The following is a 15,609-nucleotide window of genomic DNA, read 5'->3' on the forward strand; positions in this document are numbered from 1 at the left end:
GTGTCTGTGTCTGTGTGTGTCTGTCTGTGTGTGTGTGTGTGTCTGTGTCTGTGTGTGTCTGTCTGTGTGTGTCTGTGTGTGTGTGTGTGTGTGTGTGTGTGTCTGTGTGTGTGTGTGTGTGTGTCTGGCCAAGAGTCTCTCTGCTGGTTTACGTACCCTGCAGCTCTTTGGTTGCACAGAGGGAAACAGAAAGGCAGATTTCTTATTTACAGTGTTATCTTTATGATGTGAACAGTTACGTCTCCAAGCTGTACATATTGATCTGTGTGTGTGTGTGTGTGTGTGTGAGTGTGTGTGTGATGACACGTGTGTCATATGATGACACATGATCACATTGTTCCAATAAAAGCACAGAGCCAGTGAATCTATTCTGTTTGCTCTTCTTTTACTTTCCATCTGTCTTATCTCAGACTTTTAATCTGTGCACTCTCCACACTTTCTCTTTCAGTGTCTCTCTCTCACTCTATTTCACTAGTGTCGCCCTTTTTCCACCCTCACTTTAATTAACTCTCCTTCTGTCCAGTCATTTTGCTGAGAAGGAAGCTACAGTATTGCTGGCAAGCCTGTTCAGTGTTTATACTCTATATGCATGCTTTTCTGTGAGTGTCAGTGTGTGTGTGTGTGTGTGTGTGTGTGTGTGCATTAGAGAGCTGAGTCTAGTCACTTATTTATCCTGTCAGTCAGTGTGTTACTCATCGTGGCTGTGGGCTGTGATTTAAGGGGAGGAATTGCTTATTCTTCCTTATTATCCTGTGGTTACTCTCTGCACTTTTACTGACTGGTGTAACAAGTGTAGACAGATATTAGATAGATATTTATATCTCATTTTTTAGAGCAACAATAACGACATGTGACCCAGGCAGGAAGGACTGAAGGAGGATCAGAGTCATAGTTGAGGAGGAAAGCATAAAGTGATGATCATCAGTTTAAAGGACTAGTTCAACATAATGGTAAATACACGTATTTGCTTTGTTGTTGAGAGTTAGATGAGAAGGTTAATATCATGCTTATTAGTCTGTGTGCTCACACTGCATTCACAGCACATCAGCAAAATGGGAAGAACAGGAAAACCTCCAGTTATTCCGACATCAAGCATTATTCCGTAATAGCTATCCCCACTGCTAGCCTCATAATCACACACAAATAACCTAAATTAGCTTTTGCTGTGTTACCTTATTTAGAGCAGTTTGACAACAAGATATAACCAAAGTATTCTGCCTCCGGTTTGTTGACACTTTTCATACTTCTTTTCACCAAGAGTGAGATTTTGTCACAGTCAGAAATGATCTCGGCCGCTTTTAATTACAGTTTGAATAATATGATTTCAACATGGCAGGAGCCAAGAGGTGATTAGCTTAGCATTAGTATAAAGACTGATAGCAGGGGAAACAGCTAGCCTCGCTCTGTCCCGACACAAAAATAACACACCCACTACCAACGACTGGAAAACTCACTAATTAACACCTTGACGACTTTTGTTTAATCTGTACATAAATAAAATAAAGAAAAGACAAACGTTAGCTAGTTGTTTCCTCCTGCTTCCTGTTTTTATGCTAAGATACGCTAATTACCTCCTGGCTCTTGCTCCGTTTTTTAGCATATGGAGGATATTGATCTTTCGGTAAGAAAGCGAACAAGCGTGTTTCCCAAATTGTCAAACTGTTCCTTTAAAGTCGGAGGATGAGGGTTGGCAGGTGTTGCTCCGTATTCTGTTTACCTACCGACCCATCAGATTCTGTGACCCAGCTAGAAATTCCATCCATCCTCCTGCTGGGAAAGTTTTCATCACGGTCACCTGCTGTATTTTGACAGCTGCGCCCGTGCATGCACAGAGATGGCGCCTCCATAGTGTTGATTTTGCTGTGACAGCAGGAAGTGGTGGCCATATGACGTGAACACAGAATAAAGTAGGGAGTGGGAGCCAGGAGGCGACAGCCAGTATGTGTAGGCTCAGACACATTCAGATGCAGATGTGGTGCAGATGTGGCTCCTGTCAATATTTCTTCAACCTGTATCAGTCTTTTTCCTCTTGTCACAGAATCTGACAGGTCACAGATTGTGGTGTAACACTGGCTCTGGATGCACGTGTAGAACAGCAGTGTTTTCTGCTCAGGTAGCTCTGTGTTGTGGGGTTTGTTCGGCAGAACTGAACATTATGTTTGTCTGTTGAGCATGAACGTCAGTGAAACTCCCATCAGCGGCGCAGGAATGCTGCTCTGGAATGACACAAAGATTTTCACTGGCAGTTACAGCCGTTACTCTGCAAATGTCTGTTTTTCTCTTCCTCTGTCCCTTTCTCTTCTCTCTCCTTCTCAAACTGTTGCTTGGATTTTTTTTGCTGCTCCCTCTACATCTCCGTCAAAGTCTTCTTCTTTCTGTTTTATGTCACTCCTGCTCTTTTTCCTTTTCTTTTGTTTCATGTTGTACTCACACACACACACACACCCATTCGAACACAGTTGCTGTGCCCAGACTGAGCTGTGGGAACAGACCATGTCCATGTAAAACCTGGTTGTGAGTTATAAATCAGACCAGTCAAGCATCCAGCATCTCTGCTCGGTCTGATTCAGCCGCTGGAAGCTGTAACAGGAAGAGGCAGGAGCCAAGATCCCTGCATAGATATGTGTGTGTGTGTGTGTGTGTGTGTGTGTGTGTGTTTGTAAGACTTTGTTGCACACTCTTTTACTTTTGCATTTTTGTGTGCTGTATATAAGTCATATAAGTATGTAGGTATATAAGTGTGTATATTAGTATATTAGTTGATTAATTAGCTAACAGAAAAATATATTGACAACAAATTTGATCATTAATTAATCATTCACTGGGTCTAACTTCTCAAATATGTTTGAGTTTTGCACTTCTGACCAAGTGAAACAAGAAATTTAAAGATGTCAAGCTTTAATGGACATTTTTCACAAATTTGTGACATAGTGTAAATGAAATGATTGGTTGACTGATAAAATAGGCGGGCTAATGAAAAATGAGTTCAATTAAGCAATTAAAATAGGCGGAATCCGGAGGTGACATTTTGTAAACTCTGAATAATCTGATGATGTTGAATTGTTGATTAAAGTTGCTTTTTGTAAGTTTTACTATTGCTATTGCTGTACTGAAGTTAGCATGCTAACCAGCTAGCTCCGATCCGACTGGACCCTTTCTGATACTGAGTCAGTGCAGTGTCCAGTCTGCCATGAAGAAGTAGTGCTGAGACTGGCCATTAAACAAATGTTAATGCTAACTTTGGCTTTGTAGCGTTAGCAAAACTTAAAGAGCACCTTTAACCTGGAAATGAAACGATTAGTCAACTAATCAGTCAACACTGCAACAGAAAATTTGCATTAATTTTGATAATCACTTTTGATAATCACTATTTTTCAATCAAAAGTTTTTACAACAGCAGTAAATTGATTAATAAAGAGTAACAGATAATAAGAATAATAATTTTTTTGAACTAGGGCACTAAGGAACTTGTGATGTTTTTAGATTTTGTTGATTAGAAACCACTAAAAATAATCCATAGATAATTCATTCATGAATATAGTTGTTACTTGCAGCTCTAATATAAAGTACTGAGCAAAGCTGCTGTATGTCTGAGTGTGTTTGTGCACGCTTGTTTGAATTTATGCAGAAAAGAAAGTGAAAATGCCTTGGCGAGGGTCTCACTCACTCTCGCTGCTTCTCCAGTGTTTCTACTGGTGGTTTCTTTTTCTTCAAACATCTCGATTTTGCCCTCTCAGAGCTGTAATGACACGGTGCGGCTGTAAAGCTTCCCCTCTGGCTCTATTTATAAAACCGCTAGTTGCAGTGGCACTGACTCACTGTCAGAGCAGCAGGGAGACTGACTTATAAACACACACACACACACACACACACACACACACACACACACAGAAAACACCAACACCAGGACAGAAAGACACAACCATACACTTGAGGACCGCAGTGGATTCTGGGAAGGGTTTCACCTCTTCCTAGCAGCGTTGCCGTGGAGACGGGGATTCAGGAAGTGGGGCTTTGCCAGCGGTCTAGCCAGGGGCCAGCAGCGGGAGGCGGAGGATTTTTGGCAGCAGCAGTGCAGATGGAAATCCCAGCCGTTGTGTTGAACTCACAGATTGTTCACAGAAACATTCTCACCCAGTGACCACCACTCAGGTCACTCCACAGTTCAGTCTGCTGTAGCCTTGGTGTGTGTGTGTGTGGGGGGGTAAATACAGATCTGCTGCTCTCTTTGGCAGCAGAGTTAGTCAGTATTAGCACTCACTGTTTAGGGTTAAGCTGGTTGTTTGTTGAGGGAAGTTTCTCGGAAGCCAGAGTGACCGTTTTTTGTCAAATGTTAGTGGATGACTTGTTAGACACAGACTGGATCACTGTCCAGTGGATTTTGAGGCTTTTATTCTGAAAGACTTTGTTTCTATCTTGAGGAAACAAAACTGAAACCTCATCTGTAAACATTTAAAGACTATATATTATCCAACACTTATTCACATGCTCAAAAATGCCTTTGGTTTTCACAATAAAAACCATTTCCTTTTTTTTTTTTTTTTTTTAACTTTATTGCCATTTTCAAACAATAGTAGACAGTTAACGTTACAGCACCGAGCCACCTTAAGACTGGCTTAACCTCCAGTATATACACCTAGATATATACATATCCTTCAACCTCTGTGCTAAAGACAAATCTAGAGGATGGTGTGTAGCCTCAGCACAGGTGTAAATAATGAATTTAATCATGGCTCACTGTGTCATTAGCACAGAGCCGTGTTAATGTTATTAGCAACACCTGTGCAGCACCTGTGCTTTCATCCCATCAGAGTTTCAGCTGGGAAAGGCCTTTTTGAAGGAACTGACCTTCTGTGATACATGAAGCTGCATTTCTCTTCTCAGCCTGTTGATTATTAGTTTGTGTGACACAGCTTCGAAGGAGGAGGCCACTGTTTTTGTAAGTTTTTGCTCCTTACTGCTGATGATTATTTCGACATAACAGCTGATTATGTTCATGAATTCATGCTGCACAGTTCTGAATATAGGCTGGATTCTGATACACTGAATATCTTATACATGTGCATAATTTTACTATCATTAAATTACATTATATTAGGTTGTGTTGTTATGTTATCATTGCACAGTAATTGCAGATAAACTGGAAAACCAGAGAGGCATTATGTTTTCCGGCTGTCCGTCTGTCTATCTCAGTAGCACCTAGAAGGAATTTTTCAGATTTGGCCCAAACTTTCACTTGGACTCAGAGATGAACTGATGGGTTTTTGGTGGTCAAAGGTCAAGGTGACTGTGACCACACAAAGCAGACTTTTGTCCATAACGCACAAATTCATTCACTAATTATGAGAAATTCAACACAAATGTGCAATAGTATAAAATAATGAAGTGATGACACGTTATATCCAGAAGGTCAAAGGTCAACTTCATTGTGACATCGTAATGTTCTGCAAAAACTCTTCTTCCATGAGGTCTTCAACCACAAGGTGGTAATTCTAGTCTTATAACGATGATGTTAACTTTGACCATTGGAAATTGCAGATTGAGAAACAATTCTCACTTAAGTGCCACTTACTTGTTTTTCCTGGAGCTTTCAGCCACACCTGTGGCCCTCACCAGCAGATGGTAGTTTGCAGGTTTGCTATGGAGATGGTTTAGTTGGTTTAAATGGTTTAACTGATGTTTAGATGTATTAGATGTTCACATTCGTTATGTTTTAGTCAGGATTTAAAAAATAGTCTGCCGTAATATACAGTATAGCCAATGTGATTTGTGTAAAGTGTGATATGATCGTTTATATAAAGATAATGGATTCAAACTGACGACTGTATGAGCACATGGCAGATGCTCACCTAACCGGCTGAACTGCTGCGGTGCCCTGTGGAGCTGTTATATGAGAACAAATAAAAGCCAATTCATTCTCTCAGGACGGTGGTGTGCTGAGATTGGATGTATTGATTTATTGATGCTGTGATGGACAGATCAGAGCATCAGGTCCCCAGAGTCCACACACACACACACACACACACACACACACACACACACACACACACACACACACACACACACACACACACACACACCTCTGTTTAGTGTGTATGCTTACGGCGTGTGTTTACTATCACTCGTTTTTCTTCATTATAATGAATAGATACTGAATTAATTAGCTCAGTAAACAGATTGTAAAGATGGATGAGAAGAAGAAGAAGACAGAGAGAGGTAAAGAGAAAAAAAGGAAAAGAGAAAAGAAAGGGAGGAAAGCTCTCTTGTCTTACTAACATATTGACTCTTTTTTAAAAATAGAAACACTTCACAAGCTTTGAAATCTCATCTCTCTCTCTCTCTCTCTCTCTCTCTCTCTCTCTCTCGTCTCAGCCAGGCATGGTCACTTTTCAGACATCCCTTCTTTTTCATTCCTCCATTGCAGCACCGAGCGCTCTGTCTTTGAGCTGATTAATCAAATGGTTTAAAGTCAGTTTCTGAGTAAACCCTCAAAAAGTCACTTTTCATACCAGCAGTTGTGAGAATCAGATTTATTGAGAAATTTTACACCTAAAGGGAATTTGACTCAGTGGTTAATTTAAAAATAAATGAGAACAAAATCAGATTTTAAAAATGTCAGAACACAGCATTTTAATAATAGATGGAGTAGTAATGCAAGTAAATGGACCAGATATATCTAATTAAGAAGCTTTGTTTGCATATTATGTAAAATCAGTACATATCAGAGGATATATGTACTGTAAATAGGAGTAAATAGGAAATTTGAAGGACTTTTGAAGAACAGCCTTAACTTAATAATATGCTCACTGTTTTCTGATGGAGGAATATGAGTTAGAAATAATTATAAATTAATCACGGCTGAGGTTTGTCTGACCCTTTTATTTATGTCTCAAATTTACTTCCCACACCTTCGTCAAGCAGGCCTCACTAATCTGTATCATCCTCTCCACTGTCATGTGCCCTCGTCTTCTTTCATCTTCTCCTCAGAGCTCCACAGTGGTTTCACTGTAGACATGCAGCCTCCTCAACTCTTTAACTGTTGTCTAGACACGATGACTAACATAACCCAGTTGTTTCTTTCCTCCTGTTCCGCTTCCTGATCACTGCATCATTACTGTTGAGCTGCTACGTTGAAACTTTGCATCATTCATGACCCCTGTGTGATCACACTGGGAGTCAGCGATGAATTATACAGTGTCTCCACTTTGTCTAAAGCTCCTTCTTCTCTCTTTCCCCACATTTCTTCTGCTCCCTTCTTTTGACCTTGTTTCTCTCCCCTCCTCCACTGCTCTACATCACTCTCTCCTCTTTCCATCCTTCCTTCCTCTCCTTCCCTTCCTCTTCCTCATCCCTCTCCTGCCTGCAGCCCTAAAGTGAGATGGAGTCGTCAGACGATGATACTCTAAGCGAGCGCTCCTGCGTTAGCGAGCCGTCCTTCCGGAGCGAGCGTTCAGGGGGGTCGTTGTCCCCGTGTGCATCAGGACTTGTGGGGCCACCTGGAGACACTTTGCCATGGAACCTGTCCAAACATGAGAGGAGGAAGAGGAAGAGCCAGGACTCGGTGCTGGACCCAGCGGAGAGGGCGGTGGTTCGTGTTGCAGGTGAGAGGGAAACCATCCCAACCCTGGCAATAAATAAGTCCCTCTGTCTGTAGAAACTTTCTGTGTGCCTCTGAGCAAGGGAATATTCCAGCAGCTGCTCTGGAAGACAGGAAGTTTCTGTAGTGAAAGTGTGTGTTGTATGAATGTGAAGCAGGATGTTGCTGTTCACCCAGTGGAAAATGGAGACATGAAATTACTTGGCAGTATATCAGAGAATTTAAATTCACACAAAAAAGCTGAAAGATTACATTTTGAGAGATTGAAAGATACAGATGACTCGCAGCCAAATAGTCAAGCATGTGAGACAGAGATTATGTTGTGTGTTAGTGCAGAGAGAGAGGAGGAACGAGAGAGAATCACAGTGGTAGGAGATGAGGAGGCAGAGCATCTACTGCTCTGAAGTACGAAGACATTTGACCCTTGTTGTGAAAAAGACTTTGGTAAAAGTGTTTCATCGTGTACTGAGCCGTTGTTACTTCATGTGACCACTGCAGTCTCATTTGCATGCTGACATTTTCTGAGCTGCTGATGTTTGACAGCAGGGCTTCCCTCCAGCTCTCAGTAAAGGCCCACACACGAGGAAACAGAGAGACAAATCTGGTTATGGCATCTTTAGCAGTAAAACGTTGTTGAGATACAAACATCTACAATATGTTATTAGAAGTTATTATCTTGTATCACTCAAGTGTGTTAATCACTGTTATTAAGATTTTTTGATGTCAGCACAGGGTGAAAAGCTTGTTTTCTTCTTTCTACCTTCAGGCTTCATGTTGAAAGATGAGATCTAATAAATGTCAAGCAAATGTTACAGCTGTTGTGTAAAGACTATAACAAGAGGAAGGCTCAACCTTGAGGTGGTTTTTATTGTCTCCATCCTACCATGCAGAGGACAGAGGTCAAGGTTAGGAGCCAGTCTGTACTCACTCCTCTGTTCTGCTGTCCTGCCACATGAACAGCTCTCCTTCCTTTTCCTCCTCTTGCTCGCAGTAAAGACGATGGAGGAGAAATGTAGGTTACTCAGTTCTCTGGAGAAGCCAGGGTTCCCCTGCTCACATAATGACAGCAGCTAATAGCTTTCCCTCTTTTAGTGGCAGGGAAGAAGTGCAGCTTGATAATTGTGGCAAATGATGTAAAGTGGGCTTAGTGCTGCCAGTGTTGTCACCTGTGCCTTTTTCCTCTCACATCGTTTCATAATTGTGCTGATTATTTACTGTTTGAGGCTTTTATCTCATAAACGCATGTCAACGGATCAATATCCTGCACTCCAGCTTTCTCAGCATCTGGCTATATAAAGCAACAACACCTCTCCAGTTTATGTATTTTTTGTAGACATTTGCATCAATCACAGTGAAGATTGAGACGATAAAAGTGTTTTTCTGCATCGTTCTCATCTCCGTTTGTATCAGACTGCATTAACAGGACTATTGCATCTCGATTTAATTCACTGGATCTTTTAAAGACAGACACTGTTATATTATATAAGCTTATACAGAAGATTTCATTGGCCACAGTAATTACAGAGTCCAAAAAATATGGTGTCAGCTGAAGTGATAAAAAATTCATTAACTCCAACTCTTCCTGTCAGAGAAAGTTTTTGTCTGGTGCTGACGTCCTCTTTTAACCTTTTTATGTGAGAAGTAAGCTATTATAAAGTTGCAGTGCTGCTATAATACCACTAATGTTGTAACTGCCAGTTGTGTGTAGAGTCATGGGGGATGAGGTGTTGAAATAAAGAGGTGACGACAGGACAGTAAAAGCATGAAACAGCATGTAGGTCGGGACAGGGTGGAGGGTTGATGTCATTACCTCGATTTGTGTGTGTTGCGTTTGTATCTGTACATTCAGGCTCTTATGGAGTAAATACAAGAAGAAAAGTAATGATATTCACATGTAGCTCCTGCAGGGTAAGGATTTCCTGTTTGCAGAAGCCTCCAGACCTACAGCATTAATGTTTTATAGTCTCTAAGCCACAGCAGAGGTCTGTGTGGTGTTTCTGAGATATCTGGCTTTATCATCACCTTCATTTATGGCTGGTTTAAGACGAGCTCTCAGTTGAGTCTCGTCTTTCCCTGAATCGGCCTGTAAATGTCTGGAGGGGAGATTTGCAGTTCCTCGGCCACAGGAGCTGCAGCAACAGGATTTATTTTCATTCATGCTCAAGTCAGTTGGATTAAACTGAGGAAGTGGTGTAAGTCAGTATGAAGAAATGAGTTTCTAAATGGACATAAGTTTATGTCTCCAAGCAAGAAAGCTGTTGAAATTAGCAAAATTAGATGATGTTGAAGACGTGTTTGTGTGTGTGTGTGTGAGACAATGTGTGTTCAACAGAAGATGAGTGACAGAGACAATAAGGGGAAGTTGAGGAGAGTGCACATGAATGTTTAAGTGTGTGTGTGTGTGTGTGTGTGTGTGTGTGTGTGTGTGTGTGTGTGTGTGCGTGTGTGTGTGTGTGTACTTCTGTGTGTTTTTCACATGCCCACACGTTTACACATGCACCATGTTTGAAAGCGGATAATAATAGATTAAAAAGAAAGAGATAAAAAGGCTTAAAAAAGCCTGTGAAACTTCTGCATAATGTGAAAACCAAGGTGAAAAAAACAACTTGAACAAACTGAAAAGCAGCCTGAAAATAAAACGGCAAATAAAATAACTTAGAAATATAAATCAATACACTTTTCACATCACTGGTGACATTTAAAAAGTCAGAACACTAAAATCAAACTGTGCAATTTTTGGCTCTAACAGCTTCTGCAAGCAAAATGAAATATTGAGAAATGGAAAATGGAAAAAAGATAGCGACTTTACTGACATCAGCTCTCCAACCAACATCACCAGCTCAGGAAGATAAAGTCTTTTCTTTATAGTTTACATGTGAAAGACTAATTGCAACCAGATCTGAGTCTGGTTAAAGAGGCGTCACTTTGTCCTGTGGTCATCATGATCAAAACTACACTCAGTAATGTCTCAGCACAAGTTAGTTATGACCCAGGTTGGCCTTTCTGAGCAGATTAGATAAATAAAGAAACATCTTTTTTTTAAAGCAGAAATGCTGAAGCAGTGTGAGTTTTATCTGTGGTGAAGAAAATGAAAACACATCTAACTTTTGTTGAGTCGGACAAACATCTTTCAGATTTTGAGGTCAGATTTTCTCAGTGAATCCGTCTGTCATGGCTGCTGACATATGAGGAGGTAAACACAAATGAGCTCATGTAATATGTTTTCAGTGAACGCTGTGTGAGGCGAATGGCTGAAGTTTTCCACTCCTCCTTTTTCACTGTATTTTGGAAGAACGTGCCATGTAGTGGAAATTCACAGCTGTGCCGCAGTTTGGTCGCCAAGAGTTTGTGTGTGAGAATATGTCTGTGTTTACAAGTGAGGTTAGGCAAAAACATGACAGATGGGTATGATCTGAAAGGGTAAAGAGAAAAAAAACAACATTTAAACATTATTATCTGCAATTATTAAAAGAGACAGTTAGACAGGGAGGTTTCCTGGCAGCACCTCTGGGCTGAGTCAGCGAGTCAGACTTGTTTCTGTGGAGATCACTGGGCTCTGACGGCAGCAGGTAGCAGCCGAGTTGACGTTGGCGCTGTCACAAACCACCCAGGGGCTGAAATGTGGACGACACCTTTGCTAACACTGCCAGTATTCTGCTGTGTGAATCTCCTCTCCACCTGCAGACCTTTTCAAAAGCTGCTGATTTCAGAGCCAGTGCTAATGAGTCTGTGTCTGGACTCATTTTGAAGCGTGTCTTCAAAATGAGATGCATGGAAAATGCAAATGCAAGTGGCCCCTCTTGCCATTTGAGTCATCTCCTATAATTTAACAAGTTGCACAGCTTGTCTTCAGAATGCTGTGCTTTCTTCCCCAAATGTTTTTGAGTTTAAGCCCAAGAGAGTTAATGAAGAAATTAGATCAGAGTCTATTTGTGTCACGTCCAGTTTGGGGTAATTAGGGCAAAATGAACTATGGCCTCTATAGACACCCCCTCACCCCACCACTGAATTTTGTATCTAGTCTGTGGCCTTCAAAATTACACATTGAACTGATTTATTCATTAATAAGCACCAAGCGAGCACATTATGAACCTAATAATGAAGATTTTATGTTCATTTTAATACACAGGGCCTCAAGATTGGGTAATAATTCAGCTTCAGTCTCTTGTCATTTGAGTTGATATTTTAATTTTATGGTGCATATTTGCAATCAAATGTGCAGTTAATGAGATTACTCCAGACCAACCACACACTGCTCCTCAGGCTCCGGATCAGTTGCCTGTTTTGCCAAGTTGGTGTTTTTGTAATAATCGTTCATTTTGTCCTCAAAACATTGATTTTTGGGGAATAACTTGAATCTCAATTAAACGAATTTTGTGAAGTAGACTCATTTGCTGTCTTGCTGAGACTTAGATTAAAAGATTGACAGCACTGTAATAAAAGTCTGCTCAGTCTAAATCTGCAGCCAGGCGGCAATTAGCTTAGCTTAGCTTAGCATAAAGAGTGGAATCAGGGGGAAACAACCAACGTGGCTCTGTCCAAAGGTGACAAACAATAGCTTATCACCATCTAAAGCTCATCTAGTTACATGTTATATCATGTTTGTCTGAACTGTACAAAATCCAAAAATGACAGGTTGTGGTTTTATAGGGCGTTTATGTGCTGGACTCCTGGAGTCTCTGCGAGCTCCTTTTGATCAGGCTAACTGTTTCCCTGAGCCTAAAGTCGTTTCTGCTAAGCTAAGCTAATCAGCTGCTGACTCCAGCTTCACATTCAGTAAACAGAAATGAGTTGTATATAACCTGACACTTGGTAAGAATAAGCATATTTCCCAAAACGCGGAGCTGTTCTTTTAAAAGAGGCTGCGTCGAGGTCAGCTGCTGATTTACTCAGAAGTTAGTTAGAGCTGAACACTAACAGACGGAAAAGCCTGGAGTACACTGTGTTTAAAAATGTAAGGCTGAAAGAGTAGGCTATATAAATTGCTATGTTGTACTTCTCTTGTAATTTCATTCAGCTAAATTGATGGATTGTATATAAAGAGACCAGAAACAAACCCTGAATACAACATGGTGAACTGAAGAGCTGTGCAATGTTCACTTTTACTGGACCTGAACTGAAACTGACAGAGTCACAAACCACCACAACTTGAAATGAATGTATTTGGTAATCAGACTGACTTTTCACATTTTGTTTATCTGGACATATTAAACAAACTTCAACATCTTGTTTATTTTAGTAAGGTGTATTCAGGTGACTTGAATCCTCTGATGTCTCTTTCGATGTGTCCTGACCAGCCATAGTTACTCTGTGATCATGAGGCTGCCAAATGTGCTTTGTAAGCACAGAGTGAATCCGTACTGTATAAGCTCATGTTTCTGGTAACGTCCAGTGTCTCTCAGGCATGTCCACGCTCACCCAGGCGTGAAGGCTATTGTGATGATATTACATTTTACATAATATGGACGGTGTGTTTACATTGACCTCAATTTCCATTCAAGCAGAGGCCTGGAATGTGGAAAATGAATATATTAAGCTGCTTGTACTAGAAGGTCACATAGTTTACAGTCATGCTACAACATCCAGAATGAGGGTAACAATAGAAAATGTTTATAGATTGTTTATTTATTAGCAAGATTAAAAGAGCCCACTCGTAAGGAAGCCGAGAAAAAATGTGCAACAAGTATTTTTCTGCCTTGAATTTATATTTTAGTTGGAGAAAAACTTCTGAAATAAAAGCAGAGGAGGGAAAAGTTGCTCCTCTACAAGACAGAAGCAAGATCAGGATGAAGTAATGGAAGGAGAGAGGGGGAAACACAAGCAGCTTTGTGAAGAGATGAGTTTTGAATTCACCCTGGTAAAGAGAGACACTGCTGTCCTCACTGGACTCTGTTATTCAGCCTCTCTGGACGGCTCTGCCTGCCTGCTGAGCATGTCAATGAAACCCACCCACAGCTGCTGCTCTTTCTCTCTCTGTGAACAAGAGGGATTCAACCTGTGGATTACATATTAATGTAAGAGGGAGCCCCGTGTTCATAGAGAGAGTTTGGTCTCAATACTGGTGACAAACATGTGTTTCATGATCGACAATTTGTGAGTAATTTTTCCTGTTTACAAATCCATTTTCCAATCCACAAATACCAACAAATTTGATTTGATATCAACATGTAATAATTTGTTTATTTGCATATAAATGTCTGAAACTATTTGTGCAGTTTCTTTGTGCCACAGATTGTTGAATGTGTGTACATGGATCATCTGACTCGAGTTACATTTGTGTGTATGCAAGTTGTTTTTGTGCCCAAACCCTTACCACAGCATTGTCACAGCATAAAAGGGTAATTTATCTTTCAGCTTTGATTTTTAACAGTTTATCTGGGTCATATCTCCTGCCACCCAAGGGCCCTATAACGTCTATGGGTTGTATCAGAGGGTATGGACAAAGGACAGATATGGTCATTCAGACTGGAGGACCTGTTCAACAAAACTGATTCGAGTTAGTTTGTAGTTTTACAATAATCTTAACGCACATTTGTAAATCTTTTTTTTACTTGTGGATCATGAAAAATGCATTTGTCAGCAGTATTGAGATGATTTTTTCTCTGTATAGATCACTTGGAAGAAAAGACGCTGAACATAAAGCGCATTGAAACATCTGTGATGGTTGGTTTAATTATTATGACAGCATCAGGTATTAGATTCATCGAAAAGACTAAGAGCATATTTTTATCATCCTCCTCACAGCAAAATAAGACAAAAAACTTGATGTCATACAAGAGAATGTGTGTGATGCACTGTATCTGTGTGTGTGTGTGTGTGTGTGTCAGACTGCAGCAGTGATATTTTATGCACGTGAACATCAGGACCCCAGACGACTGTGCCTGCATGTAACTTAGGCGTCTGCCGTCTCGCCTGCTGTTCTTGCTTCCTCGTTTCTTTCTCTTCAGGCAGCTGAAAGGACGCCTCGGCCCAAGGCCCAGGCTGTTCCCCCGTCGCCATGGTGACGTGGTCTCCTCTGTTTCCATGGTTATAAAAGGCGAGGAGAAGCAATGGTGACGGGGGTGAGAGAGACTGACACTGGATATAAAAGGGGGGCAAAACAAATAGTAGAAGAGGGAGAGTGTCAGAATTTTAATTTGGAGTGGGAGAAAAGAGGAGGGAGTTTGTAAAGGAAGAGAGAGAGTGGAGTGAATGATCGAGTCAGTTTATAAGCTAATGTAGAGAGGGAAGAAATAGAGTTGGAGAAAGAGAGGGGGAGGAGGGGATGGGGGGATGGAGGGAGTGGAGGAAAAAGAAGGCAAGGTTCAAAGAGGAGGGGAAAGAAAGACGACTTTTAACTAAAAACAGGAGATCATGAAGCAGAAGAAGAAAGAGAACCATTAAGAGAAGCACTGAAAAGTCAGGAGAGAGAGAGGAGGAGTAAAGCAGAAAGAAAAGTAAAGAGAAACTCTGCCATGGAAGAAAAGTGCAGCTTAGGTTGAAAGAGAGAGTGAGAGAGAACAAAACAGACAGAAAAACTAAAGACAGTTGAAATGAAAGACAAGACTGATGAAAGAACACTTTTTTAAGAAAGGTCTGTGATGTGGAGGAGGAATGAGGAAGAACTGATGGAAAAACCCAAGAAAGAGAAACGCTGAGAGTCAGAGGGAAGGGAGACACGGTGAGGGCAGAAAAAGAGAGGTAAAATACTAAAAAGATAAATAAAAGAGCAAAAAGAAGATACAGGCAGACAAAGGGAGGTGTTTTCTATGAGCTGGGATTCTTCAGGTCAAGTCAGTTATACTGGAACAAAGAATTTAAAACGTTGAAGATGTACAAAGAAGTTACAACCTAGAGCCACGTGTGATTTTGTGACACATGCTGATGTAGTATTACACTTCCAGGAAGTCTGAAAAAAATTGCAGGAGAAACATTTAAAAACCAGTGTTTAAAACTGAAGCACCAGAGGCCAACATCCTGATTTTCACTTACTAGGGTCAAGCTCCATTAACACTAAATCCTGCATTTCCCAT

The 15,609-nt window shown here is 40.8% G+C and overlaps 1 protein-coding gene across 9 annotated transcripts in view; it reads left to right on the plus strand.

The window, feature by feature from the left end:
* Positions 1–15,609, plus strand: part of macf1a (microtubule actin crosslinking factor 1a) — a 224,626-nt gene that overhangs the window by 2,683 nt on the left and 206,334 nt on the right. For 8 of the 9 annotated variants that reach the window (XM_071501061.1, XM_071501068.1, XM_071501072.1 and 5 more), the window contains exons 1-2: positions 4,784–4,939; positions 7,367–7,601. In XM_071501061.1, the coding sequence (XP_071357162.1) occupies positions 7,379–7,601 (223 nt within the window). In that variant the 5' untranslated portion in view covers positions 4,784–4,939; positions 7,367–7,378. Of the gene's footprint in view, positions 1–4,783; positions 4,940–7,366; positions 7,602–15,609 lie in introns of those variants that run through there. The other variant, XM_071501060.1, reaches the window with a different exon arrangement.

Source organism: Trachinotus anak, unplaced genomic scaffold (assembly GCF_046630095.1).
Source record: "Trachinotus anak isolate AG129_WGS33_773 ecotype Australia unplaced genomic scaffold, CSIRO_AGI_Tana_v1 ptg000016l, whole genome shotgun sequence".
Classification (NCBI taxonomy): Eukaryota; Metazoa; Chordata; class Actinopteri; order Carangiformes; family Carangidae; genus Trachinotus; species Trachinotus anak.